Genomic DNA, 13,550 nt, shown 5'->3' with positions numbered 1-13,550 from the left:
AGAATTGAGGCAGGAGCAAGCAGAATGGGAGTCTAAAATGAGGATACAAAGCAGCCCTCAGGGTCCACCTTCCCCTCACCCACCACCTCAGCCCAGCCCTCAATGCCATGTCACCACCTTCTCAGTTTTCATCCTGTCTCAACACTGGCAATCTGCCTAAAAACCAGAGCATCAAATGGCCAAAAACAGAGTGAGAGAGAGAGATAAATGGAAGCTTTCTGAGAGATGCAAATCAGACCTCAGAAGTCTGACCTCAAAGTCCTGCCAGCTTCCTGTCTTCCATTAAAATTCCAGCACACATATGCACAAGTGCATGCACACACTCCTACACGCATGCATGTCCCATGCTCTCCTCCCTGGCAGGCTGGCAGACAGGCACTGGCAGTGACTCACAGTGAGGCCCCTTCTGGCAGGTGGAACCACAGAGCAAGACACCAAGGGGACCAGGAGGAGAGAGGCTGGAGCAGCAGAGGAAGCAGACAGCAGGTGCAAGCCACAGCCACAGCACTGCCCGGACCAGCCTCAGACATTTACTTCCACTGCTCACGGATGGGATGAGGCCCCAACTTCAGAGCTAGAGGGAGGGAGTGGGCAAAGGCAGACAGAACAAAGTCTACAGTGCCACCAGCACACGTGGCCAAGGGCAGCAGGGCTCTGACTCAGCTTCTTTCTGCACAGAGCTCCCCTTCTGCCAAGCTCTCCTCCCCTGCATGGTGGGCTCTCTAGGCTTCCCTGTCCTTACTCCTGCCTCTGCCCCTACACATCCATAGCTGTGCAGTGATGCTTTGTGTCTGCACCACCTCCTCTTCCCTCTCCTCCCCACCACTTAATTAAAACCTACCAAAGTGCAAACGATGGGAGGAAAGAGGCAGAGACTATGGAGAAAAGATAACAGACCAGTCAGAAAGATAAGAAGCAATAGAAAGGCAGGAGGAAGAGTGCCATGACCATAACCACTGAGAGCAAAAACCAGGAGAGGAAACAAGCAGCCCCCTGCAGCCCAGAACTTACCTGCATACTCAGGGTCCACATGAGGGGGATAGTAGCCAAACTTGATGAAGATAGGGATGGGCACCCCAAACTTGAACCACTCCACGACATAGGGCGGGGGCTGTCCCGTCACTGGGTGAATCACGTCGCATCGCAGGACCACGCCCTCACCGGCTCTCGCAGTAACAAACTCAGGCTCCTCTCGAAGGCCGTGGGCAGCTAATGGGTCAGCAGAGTTGGGATGCACAAAGGGAAATGACAAGGAGATCCTGCCCCAGCCGCCCAAGAGGCAGCCCCTTGCCCATGTCTAGGGACCTCTGCATTCCCACTTCCTCCCCAAGACCAGCGGCCCACCCCAGCCCTCCTCCTGAAAAGTAGTCCAGTCACTTCCCAGAAGGTCCCCAATACATTTTTAACCCCCTTAATCCCCTCTCTGCTCATACCTCCCACAGCTCTGGGGGCCCCAGCTATCCATGAACCTGAGATAGGTAGGAAGGGGAGAAGAGGAGAGAGAAGCAGTTCTTTCCAGTCCTGCATGCCAAACCTTCCCTCCCCAATCCCAAAGAGCAGATCCATGACCATATCCTCCTCCTTTGAACTCCCAACAGTCCTAAGGAGTCTGGCTACTGAGAAAGTAAAGGGGCCTCAGCCTCTCTGTGGAGACCTGCAGCCTGGGTTACAGAAGCCTGCTGTAGCGGAGGGTAAACATGGAATCTCTTCCTGTGCAGGATGCTTCCCACCAGAGCCTGGTAGGAGCTGCAGAGCCAGCCTCCTCCTACGCCCCACCCCCAGCTCAGCCTGATGTTCACAGCACAAAACAAGAGTACTCCATACAGGAGCAGGGGAATCCCTAACAAGCTGAGCAGAGGCTGCTCATGGCAACACCAGAGGGAAAACCCCACAGGCCTGACTAGCCTCTCCAGGCTCCTCCCTCCCACGCCCCACCGCACCTGCTACAAAGAGGGGAACAGAAGGGTCCTCCAGCCCTCCAAATTCCAAGCCCAAGACATCACCATTAGGATAGCAGTATGCTGGGGGCAGAGCAGGGATCCTGGGGCTGCTAAATTCAGCCAGCTATGGAGAAATCACCCCACCTTTAGTAGGTGATAAAACATATGGCTGGATAGGGTGCACCTATCCTCTTGGCAGCAGAAGGGCAAAGTGGAGAGAGACCCATCCCCACCCACAAGCTGGAGGACACAGAGGACAGGCTAACTCAGGCACTGCTTCTCTCACTGGTCAGCCTGTTCATGAGCCCCTACAGGAGGCATGCCACCCCCACCTCCAGCCTGAAACTGCTCCCTCCCGCATGAAGCCTCCGTGCCCACAAAGTCACCTTGTCCAGCTTGCTTCCCAGTGAAAGGGACAGCCTGGAGAGGCCTCTTCTTCCTGGCTTCCCTCACACTACCCAACACAATTACAGAGGAGACCTCCCCGGCTCTCCCCATCCAAACTCACCTCCCCTCCCAGTCCCTGCTGGGCCGCTCCAGGCAGCACCAAGGACAGCAGCTGCTCTACTAGCAGTGCAAAGCCAAGAGCTGATGGACCCTCCCAACACAGAAAGGATGCCCAGAAGAACAGCGTGTCTGTTTGTCTGTCTGTCTGCCTATCTGTCATGGTGCTTCTGTATCTGACTCTTACTGCATCTCTGACCCCTGTGTGCTACTGCCTGTCTCCTTCTCTCATCTCTCTCTTTGCTTCATGTCTCTGTGTCTTTGGCTCTTTCTATGTGTCTGTCTCTCTGATTCTGTCTTCTGGTTCTGAGACAGAAGTCTCTCTCCTACTCCTTCTTCATGTGTCTCTGTGCTGTTCCATCTCAAATCTTCAAGTCTCTCTGTCTCTGTCTCTTCCTCTTTAGCTCTCCCTCTATGTGGATGCTTCTACTTGTCTTTCTTGGTTTGTCTGTGTGTGTGTGTATTGGGGGAAATATGTGGATTTCTTTTCACCTATGCACTAAGAAGGGATTCTGCCTGCTTTTCTGTGTGGAGATACCTCTATGTGCTTATGTTTCTGTGTTTGCGTCTTTCTGTGTCGGTCTGCATGTTGGCTGTTCATCTGTGTCTCTCCTTCTCTCCCTCCCCATCCCCCTCTCCCTCTCTCTCCTCCCTAAGTTGCGGAAGGAGGAGGAGGCAAGCCCTTCTAGAAGCTGATTGGCTACTGGTGACATCACTGTTTTCTAGAGAAAGAGCTAAGATCACAGAGTATTTTTGGAGCAGAGCGGAGTGTTGCACTCACCTGCCAGAGGCCCCAGCAGGTTTCCCAATACCCCCACCCCCAACCTTGCTTCAGGCTAGGTTTGAATTCCAACCCCTCAGGGAAAGCTCCAAGAAGGCCCAGCTGCAGCAGGCACCTCCCCCACAGCCCCAGAGGCACCTGGATAAGGACAGAGCCTGCCTCCTAGCCTCCAGGAGCACAAAGGCTGATCCTGGACCCAGAAAGAATGGGCAAACAGTGGGCACCATGTGTGAACAGGGGGAGCAATGTGTGTGTGCATATATGAATGTGTATATGAGGCTGCTCTTGGCAAAAGGATGTATATGTGGATACATGCCTGTGTGCAGATGACTAGCTCTTAGCAAACGGACAAGGATGAGTCGGGGGGAGGGGTGCTGCATGTGTGAGTGTGTATACGTTTGTGACTGTGTGTGTATAGCACAGACTTTCCAGGAGGGTAAAGGAGGAAATACAGGAGCCTGGGAGAAGAGGAAGGAGGTATTCCAGGGCCTAGTTACCTGGTGTGCAGGACAGAGGCTCTCCACAGAAGGGGACCCCTTCCCAGGGCTTTGGCCCCTAGAGCCTAAGGCAAGAGGCAGAGAGGCAAAGGAAATGACCAGCTCTGCTGAGCAGGTGGTTGCCCACTTTTAGCAGTGAAGCTCGGCTCTGTAGCACCATGGCTACTGGGGTTGAGGGCTCTGGAGAGCAATGCCAGGAGGTAGGTTGGCTCCAAAATGGGTTCCCACAGTGCCTGCTGCTCAGTGCTGCCTCATTCTCACCTCCTGGCAATGAGGCAGCCTCATTCACACCTCCCCCAGCACTGGGGCTGGCTCCAGGTTTCCACTTCCACCCCCAGCCAGCCCCTGGGCTCAGGACTGAGCACCCAACCCAAGGCCCACCCCCAAGCCAGTCAGCCCCATCCCTCACCTCTGCACAAGGACCCTTTCAACCAGGGACAAGCAGCTGGAGAGAGGACTCAGTGAGATAAGCATCCCAAATATGATAAGCAAGGCAGAAAGAGATGGAGTTTCCCAAGAAGAAAGCAGAGGCGTGGGAGCTCCTGGCCCAGCCTCTGCACTTGGTTCAACCCATTTGGTTTTCTGAACCCTGAAGTATTTATCACCTTCCTCAACTCCTCAACACACATACACACACACACACACACACACACACACACACACACACAGCACTCTCACTCCATCACCTACAAGCACTTCTTCCTAAGCCTGATCCTTCCTGAGCCAAAGCATGTCTAATAAGACACTTTCTCTAGAAAAGCTCAAAGCAAGAAACAAAAGTAAACAGGGTGGCAGTAAATAGGGAAGGGGTGCTTGATGGAGGAGAAACTCTCACCTAGGACACCAAACCCAAATTGAAGACTTTGAAAGAGACTCAAGAAACCAGGAAGGAGAGAGACACAGAGACAGACACAGTGCAAACCTGACACAGGAAGAGCCCAGCCCACAGCAAGAAAGAGAACTCTGGGGCACAGAGGACCCAAAGACATAGGCCTTCATAGGAGCCCAGAATCAGGAAGACAGAGCAGAGGCTATTCGTTCAAGAAGCAAGTGGGCTTCTCCCCAGCAGATTGACTGGAGCAACTGCCAGTGGGCAGGGGGCAAGAGGAGGAGAAGGAAAGGATAGAAAGTGACCTGAAGTGAGGAGGGGCTGCAAGAGGAAGAGACACCCCCAGGCCCCTTCCCCACCAAAGAAGCCTACAGCAGCCCAAAGAGGTGTGGCAACAATCTCAGAGGGGAAACTGGCATCTGCAGGAGTGAGGGTGGTAGGAGCCCATGAGGTGCCCTGGATTCCACATACCTGTTTTAGAGAAGGCAGGAAACAGCAATACCCTAAGCCGAGCAAATCTGCATCTTGGGGCTCTGCCCAGCCCACTTTGGAGTTGTTTTCCCAGGATAGGGTAGAGAAAGCAGGAGAACAAAGGAAGATGAGGTAGCCCCTGCAGTCTGGCTGACCTTTCAGGAAGCCCATAGGGTACAGGTCTCCTGCTCTCTAGGCCAGGTGGTGCCCAGCAGGCAGCCAAGTCCAGGTTGCCATTGGATCCCCTGTGGACATAGAACCATGAGGAGCCAGGCTCTGGCACAGCCCTTGTGCCCCACACTTACAGCCTGGGGCTCTTCCACCAGAGCAGGGCTGGGGGAGGAAGGGTACCTGAGAATGAGAAACACTAAATGCCTAAGAAGTTCTAGGAGCCAGGCCAGGGAGAGCTTCAGCTGTCAAGCAACCAAACTTCCTCTAAATACCTACCACATACCAGGCTCTGTGCCTGGCGTGTAACACAAATTTCACTTAATGCTCACAATGCCCACCTATTAGAAATACTACCAGCTCATTTTCACAAATGAGCAAACTGGGAGGCTACCTGGCTCAGCCAAGTCACTCAGGTACAAGTAGGGGAGTCAAGCTCCAGCTGCTGTGTCTCCTCCTCCTCTTTGCCCACACTCATTGACAATATCCTGACCAACCACAGGCCCAGGTACCACAGCGTCTCCCACATTGCATCCCAGACATCCCAGACACTTTCCTCCCTGAGTCAGAGGGCAGACCTTCTCCACTACACATTCTGCTTAGGTTCCAACAGCCAGACCCATGCAGCCCAAGACCAGAAAAGGATGACAAGGTGGGTCTATTTCAGAACGCAGCTGGTGCTCTCTGGCTGGCTCTGGGCTCAGCACTACTCAGCACCTCTGGCTACGTCCGGTAGTGGCTACCATAAGGGAAGACCACCGGGTGAGGACCAGCCTCCTTCATTCATGAGTACAAATCCTTACTGGAGCCGCTGCTGCTGCCTCCTCCTTCTCTTCCTTCTCCTCCTCCCCTTCTTCCTCCTGCTCCTCCGCCCCCTCCTCCCCCCCCCCCCCGCCCCGCCTCTTTGTCCCCAGCCCCCTCATCCTCTGGGCACCAGACTCCCAAACCACAGGCCTGTTGTCTAATAATACCAGCGACAGCCACCGCCACCTCCATCTGCCAGCCTAAAAATAATCCCTGCTAGTCCAAAAAAGGCACAGCCCCCAATAGTCCCCCAATCACTCCTCCCCAACAAGCCAGAAGGCTCCAGGAGATTCCAGGAAGCCGGGGACTCAGGCTCCCAAGGAGCCTCCCACAGAGGTACACACCCAGAGGGATGGCATGAAGAAAGCAGAGAACAGAATCCCTATTGCCCAAAGCAAAATACACTCTACAAATATAAGATAGACAAGAGGCCTGTGTCCAAAACATCTGGCCATGTCCTTGTTCTTTCCAGAAGGCAGGTGGGCTAGAAGTCATCTGGCCATCATTCTGCCTCCATCAAGAGCCCCCGCACCCAGCCTAAGCAGGTTCTCAGAAATGTCCCTACCTTCCATGGTCTCCATCAGTGTCCTCCCAGCCCTTCTGGCCCCCACTCCGCATCAAATCTCTCAGGGTGGGAAGTCAGAGGTCAGGTGAGCCCAGACCAGCCCTAGCCAGCAAACCCTCCCATCTTCCAAACAGCAAGGCATGGAGGAAGGAGGGGCAGGAACTGCAGGCCTCCTTCCTCCTGTAGGTGACTCCTTCCTAACCCTCTTGGCTGGGCTCCCCTCGAAGCCCATGAGGCAGTGATGCTATTAGCAACCTTAATTTGCTCTCAGCTAGATTGTATTTCCAAGAGCCTTTTTCCCATGAGCCACTGACAGGAAGCAGTCAGTAATTCAACCTCCACTCTGCTCCTTTAATGGCTCCTCAGCAGAAAGGTAAAGCCACACCCCACCCCTGCCACCTGGGCGGAGGCCTGCACCCTGCACACTCACATGTGGCCATGTGCACACATGTGTTCCAGAGCAAACAGACAGGCCAGCCCAGCCAGGTGAGGGCACCACGAGCTCTGCCTGCCACTAGGCCACCCTCCTCTCCTCAAGGAAGACAAGATAAGAAAGAAAGGGGGAAATTGAAGCTCCATATTTACTTACAGTAAGGTATCAGCATTCCCTACTCTGAAGCCAGAAAATGAGGACAATGGCTCACCTTATACAATTTGTGAAGGCAGGCCTGTGTGCAAGCTGTCTGCCACAGACCTTCCTGGTGGGTGCCTGTGACCAGGAGGGAGGTAAGGGGAAATGTGGAGGGGAGGGGGGGCTGGAGATACAATGACAGGCAGAGGGGACTATCCCAATCCCCTCTCTTCTCAGAAGGACAGTTAAGCTGGTTGCCACTTCCCTCAAAGCTTTGGCTCACATGGAATTGTTCTCCAAAACCCTTACAGAGGCCCTGTCTCTGCTCACCAGTCTCCTGCTTATTCACGCAAGAGAGAACAGAAAAGCAGGAAGATTCCTAAGAAAAATAGGTCAGCTGCCTCAGGCAGATCACGCTGGCACCCGTGGGCAGTGCCCCTGAGGGGGCCAGGCTACAAGCTGCCTCTGCAGTCCCAGCACCCTCTCCCATATCCCCAGGGACCCAGCCCCTTCTCTACTCTATCTAGAGTGCACTGGGTTAACAGGCAACTGATGCCAGAGCCCACTGTAGTAAGACAGGCCCATTTTTTGTCCCCTGGAGCTCTGTCTGGGTTTGTCCCCCATTTAGGCTTTCTCTCAGGGACATCAGGCATCCTTCAATCCAGTCCCTGGGCTAAGCCTCCAACTTTGGAAACTTCTGGGCTGTCTAGACTCAGGTACAGAGCAGGGGGATAAGGAAAGTAAGGCATCTGCTCTGAGTACAGTCTGGCTGCCAACTATAGCACTTGGAGGGGAGTGACTCCCCACCTCGTGCCTGGAGCTTAACTGTCCCCCTGTCATCCTGCATTCTATACACGTGCATGCAAACACTCAAGTGCACACACACACACAGGTGTGTGCACACACATGCACACACATAAAAGCACAGGCATGTATACATACACACACATGCAAACATGCACACACATAGAGGCATGTGCACACATCTCCAGACAGCTCACACCAATTACAGCTATTTTCATAATTCAGATCCACTCTTCACACAAGCTGCTTAACCAATGCTAGGGAGCAGACAGAAGAAAACTGCCCCCCTGAAACCCTGGGCCCCAGCCTGAGAAGGTCACAGGATGTGTCTAGGAAAAGAGGATACTTTCAAGGGGAAGAAAAGTGCATTAAATCTCAGGCCTAGCCCCGTATAGGACATATCTCCTGGCCTTCACTTCCCTCCCCCTGCCAGCACACAGGAAGGCTGGGAGAGAGAAGAAAGCAGCCAGCAGGCCTGAGAAAGACAGGGCCAAGGGAGAAGAGAGAGCAGCAGGCCAGGCTCTGAGAGCCGCACCCTGGCTGGGGCGGGCAGAAGGGAGAGAAAACGCAGGCATCAGAAGAGCAGTGCCAGGAGCCAGGAAAGAGGGAGGAGCAGAGAGATGCTGAGTTTCAGCATCTCCCCAGCTAGACAGCCTCTGCTCCTTGGGTAACCAGATCCCAGCTTTCTGTCTCAGAGCCACAAACATGAAACCACTGAGCTCTGGGACCTGCCTACTCCAAGTCTGGCACGTGTTGGGCCTCAGGTCAAGAGCTGAAAGCTGATTCTTCCCACTGCCCCTTTGCCATGCCCTTTCCAACACATCCCTTCCTCAGCTTCTCCCAGGGTGTGTGCTGCCAGACACACCCCTGTCTCTGGCAAGTGTGCGGGGGATGCACACACACAGGCGCGCGCACACATACACACACACACACACACACACACACACACACCACTTGGCTACTTGCTGAGCAGAGTCCTTTGCTGATGGACTGCCCATGGGGTCTTGCTAGCAGCCTCCTGGTCCAAATCTCCTCTCTCTCATCTTCATCAGCAAAGGGAAGAAGGGAGAGTTAAGGCCAGGCACTCTACCAGCAGGATCTGAGTCAGAACCCCACTTTATTTGGGGACGCTGTAGTCAGGGATAGTCCAACCACAGAATCTGTGGTTGACAGGAGGAGGCAGCCTTGGGAATAAAGGTCCAGACTTCTTCTCCCCTATGGGAGGTCCAGAGTCATCTAGGCATGGCCCAAGGTCCTGCCCCAAGTTTCCTCAGCCTAGGATGTTGAGGCTTCAATCGCCATCTTCCAGATTCCAGATGCCTATCTTCTCCCTACCCTCCCCAACCTCTCCACTGACCTCAATCACCTCCCAGACACACATGATCAAAGTCAGATGGGAAGCCCATCCCTAACTGTCCCAACCCGACACTGGCTTAGGGGCCCATTCCCTTTTACCCCTCTGCTAAAGCAGCCCCTACTTTGGCCAAACCCTAAAGGTGGCATCTGAAAGTCCCTCCCTGTCAGAAATCTCCCCAGAAGTCACCTCTGCCAGTCAGAGAAGAGCTGAGCTGTCACACAGAGCCAGCTTTTGAACAGTGACTGGTATTTCCCATATGAGCCAAAACCCTGCCACACAGATCCCCTCCCCCTCCCCCCAGAGTCTGTGATGCTAGGACCTGCTTGGCTCCTGGGCTCCCTGCATCCTTCCCACAAGCCTCTCTGGCCACTGACAAACTCTGAGTTTTGCAGATCTTTCAAAGAATGTCCAAGTAGTCCTGAGGTCTGCACACCCTCTGCATACCTCCCTGGGATTCAGAGGAGAAAGGGGTTCTGCCCAGGCAAGGTCAGCCTGTGAAAGGGTACTTGATTCCTACAGAGGCAGTCTTCTGAACTTCCCTCAACACACTTCTAGCTCCCAATGCCCTGAATGGTCCAAGGGAAAGAAACTGAGAAGGGGCCTGGAACTCCAGAGATACTGAATGTAATAATAATAATATTCACATTTATTGAGCAATTACTATATAACAGGTAGTCATTCATTTCTTTACAGCACTAATGTTCACCAAAAAACCCTGCAAGCTCATACTGTTAATCCAATTTTTCCATTGAGGCAAGTGACATTTAAAAGGTTGAGCAACTTATCCAAGGTCACAGGGCCAGCAAGTGGCAGAGCCAAGATATGAAACCAGATCATGTGACTCTATACCTAGGTCCTCAACTACCATATATATTGGCTTTTTAAGCTAAAAGGACTCCAAGACCAACAGAGGTGGCAGGCTCAAGGGTGCATGTCAAGCCATCCCAGACAGAAGGACCTCTCCACACCCAGAAAGAGGGTATAACCTTCATGCCCAATAACCTTCAATGTTGTTTGGAAGTCCTTCCTTCTGTCTAGCCATTCTGTGTGTTGCTGCCATTTGCCTTTATTCTGTGCTTAAACTTGCACAAAGTCCATTTCCCTCACCCTGACTTCTCCAGTTTAGAAGCTATTTCAGAGCCTCCTTTCAGTGTCTCTTTTTTATTCAAAGATCCCAGCAGCTCCTTTTGGTGCTTTCAGCGACAGTCCCATAGCAGGAACGTACCAAAAAATGGAGGGGAGGAGGAGGAGGGCATTGGAAGACTACAAGGAAACAGGGGAAAGGAGGAGGCTGAAGCTAAGAACAATTTCTCACACACAACTCGACCGATCTCACACCTACCCCCATTTCATAAGCTTCTGAATTCCCCTGGCCTCAGTTTTCCCACCTGACAAATGGAGTTTTTAAACCATCCAAGGCAACGTACCATTTAATAAAATTACCCTCCCTTCACCTTCCTCTGGTTCGGTTTTCAGACTCACTCCCCTCCTCCAATAGCATGGAAGACATTCCATTCTAGAAACTTTCTCAAATCATTCCTTTCTCCCCCTACACACCGTCAGACAAGAGAGGACCCTGTCTGTAAAAGGCGCCTCCAGCGAACCCCCTCTACCCTAGCTCGGCTGGGAGCGGGTTCTCTCTTTGCCGGGTCCTCCCTGCTGACTTCCACCCACCGACGGGCTTTCTCCCCGCTCTCCTCTCCTCCCAGCTGTGTGAACTTGCCCGCAGCTGGGTCGTGTCTGCGTGGTGAAAACGGTGAGCTCAGAGTCCTCGCACCCTCCGGGCTCCGCTCCTACTTCCATACAAGGGCCGAGAGCCTGGGGTGCCACCCAGAGGCTTGTAGGTCGCTTTGCCCGTCTCCAAAGCAAAAGCGCGCGCGCTCACGCACGCATCAACCAAGTCGCTGGCTTCCCTCTTGTCTCTTCCCCAGCTCAGACAGAGAAACCAGAAAAAGAGAAACCTCCCTCCGCTCCGAGATGAGGCAGTGGGGACCCCTACCCCGCCACCCTCACACCCAGCCAGCTCTGCCTCACAGCCGGTGAGGGCGACGTGGAGTCCGCACGCCTGGGGCCCGCTCTTAGGGAACTTTTGCCTGGCCAGGGCCCAGGTGAGGCTAAGACAGGCGCGGGCGCCTGGCAGGGCTAGGCAAAAGCGGACACTCCTTTGAGCCGGCCAAGAGACTCCCTCGTTTAACCTGCTCTTCTCTTTCGGGGCTGCCTGCGCCCCCAGCCCCGCAAGGGGAATCCAACCCCTAGCTGCCAGGATGTGTGATCAGAAGGGATGCGAGTTGGAGTTGGGGCGCCCGCAGGGTCGAAAAACCAGTCCCTTTAGCTAGCTAGCCGTGGGTGCCGAGAGTCCCAAGGCTGGTCTGTGGAGCGGTGGCGCTGCGCGGGGCTCGTGCGTGCTGCAGCCTACCCAAACACCCACAAACTACCCGGCAGCCAGAGTTAGGAAAGCCGCCGACTCCCCAGCGCTAGAGAAGGCGGCTGCTCCGGCAAAGAGCACCTGGCTCGGCACGCCGGTATGAAACCCTGAGGCCGAAGGTGGACAAAGTCGACCCGGATCCCAAGATCTTTTCCCGAGTGCCAGGCAGCCCTTGGATTCGGGCCCCTTCCCACCCGGCCCCTCCGGCCCGCGGCCCACAGCGCTTCCCCGCAGTGCTCCGGAGCGCTCCTCACCCGAACCAGAGCCTCGCCCGCGGAAAGGCGCAACGCTCAGCGGGGACGGGGAGCCCGAAACGAAGAAGAAAGGGCTGACGCCGGGGAGGGCCAGAGGAGGGGCGCTGCACTTCAACTCACCTTGAGCCGCAAGACCTCGGGTGCTGATCACACTTGCTATCAAAGTGGCCACATACCAAATCATAGTACTACCGCGCGCCAGCCAAGAGCCTCATCCTATCGCAAAGTGCTCCTGCGCCCGCACACTTCTCGCGCCCGAGCTCCTGCTCACGCCCGCTCGCGCCCGCCTACGCCCCACGCCGGTGCTCCTGCAGCCCCGCCGGCCCGCTCTCCATCCCTCCCCGGCTACGCTCGGCTCGGCGCGCAGCCTCCCCGGCCCCCGGCGCAGCGGCACCTGCACTACTAGCCCAGGCAGAGCGCAGCCAGCTCCACGGTGAAGCCTACCAGGGCCGGGCCTCCGGGACCGCCCCCGCCGCCCTCCCATTGGACACTGCTCGCAAGCCTGGGGGCCGATTGGCTCGAAAGTCTGTCCATCGTGGCGCGAAAGAGGCGAGCCCATTTCAAGGTGCGTTGAAGTGTGGCGAGCTCAGAGCCGCAGAATCATGCGCATTGCCAGGGAGAAGGCGTTGTAGCGTCTCTGCTCTGTTCTGTTCTCTGCTCACACTGCATGGCAAGTTCCTGGTGAAGGGAATGGTAGCTTCTCGGGCTTGCTAACGGGACCCTGGGAATCTCAATTACCCCAGAAATGTCCGAAGGGACGTCGCCCCCGCCCACCCAGGGAACCCAACATCCGGTTTCCAACCAGCAAAAAGCAGTTCCCTAGAGGACCATGCTGATTCAATGATGGGGAAACCCAGGAACGGGCAGGGCAGCCTGGGAAAGCTAGGGAACGTCCTTCACTTGGAGATCTTTTCAAAGAGGTCACACAATACCCCCCGCCCCCGCGCCACTCCTTTCCACACACGGACATTCTTCCCTCAACAACGCACCCCCTTCCACCCAAACATGATATTGTTAAGTTAAGCTCCATCCGGCCTGAAGGCAGGGGGATGACTAAAATGACCTCCAAAAGTCACTCCAATTTAGAATGAGTCATTGGCTCAGCTGAGGGAGTGTCAGAGAATCTTCTCCCCCCCACACACACGTACACACACTACCACCCCCAGTGCAGGTCATTGTTGCTCATCATTAGTAAATCTCTACTTTGAGCAATAAAAGTGGTTTTTTTTTCCTTGTCTTAAAAAAGGCTGCCTCTTCATGCATAAAATTCCTCCCCTGCTCACCTATCTGAGAATTTAGTCCCATCTCAGCATCATGAAGCCAGGATGGATTTGTAGAGCAGTTTAGGGGTTTGGGATGGAGGGACCCAGGGAAAGGGGCTGATGGACTTCTTACTCCTACAGAGGAAGACAGATGAGGCAATCGCAAGGCTCCATATTTCTCAGTCTCTCTACTCTAACCTCTCATCCCCTCCCCCAACACAGTTGTATCTGCAGAAGAAATAAATGAGTGTCATGGAAACATCTACTATAAACAATCACCTCACACCAGTGTTCTGAGGCTGCAGTGAAGATGTTTGT

General features: G+C 54.5%; 1 protein-coding gene across 3 annotated transcripts in view; it reads right to left on the bottom strand.

The window, feature by feature from the left end:
* IGSF9B (immunoglobulin superfamily member 9B) overlaps positions 1 to 12,507 on the bottom strand; it is a 58,422-nt gene extending 45,915 nt beyond the window's left edge. For all 3 annotated transcript variants that reach the window (XM_060605276.3, XM_060605277.3, XM_060605278.3), the window contains exons 1-2: positions 12,091 to 12,507; positions 1,012 to 1,209 (exon numbers count right to left, since the gene is read on the bottom strand). In XM_060605276.3, coding sequence (XP_060461259.2) covers positions 1,012 to 1,209; positions 12,091 to 12,154 — 262 coding nt within the window. In that variant the 5' untranslated portion in view covers positions 12,155 to 12,507. The remainder of the gene's footprint in view (positions 1 to 1,011; positions 1,210 to 12,090) is intronic.
* Positions 12,508 to 13,550: the final 1,043 nt, after the last annotated feature.

Source organism: Panthera onca, chromosome D1 (genome assembly GCF_046562875.1).
Source record: "Panthera onca isolate mPanOnc1 chromosome D1, mPanOnc1 haplotype 2, whole genome shotgun sequence".
In the NCBI taxonomy this organism is placed as follows: domain Eukaryota; kingdom Metazoa; phylum Chordata; class Mammalia; order Carnivora; family Felidae; genus Panthera; species Panthera onca.
The sequence above is the reverse complement of the archived record's forward strand: the minus strand, read 5'-3'. Positions and strand labels throughout refer to the sequence as shown.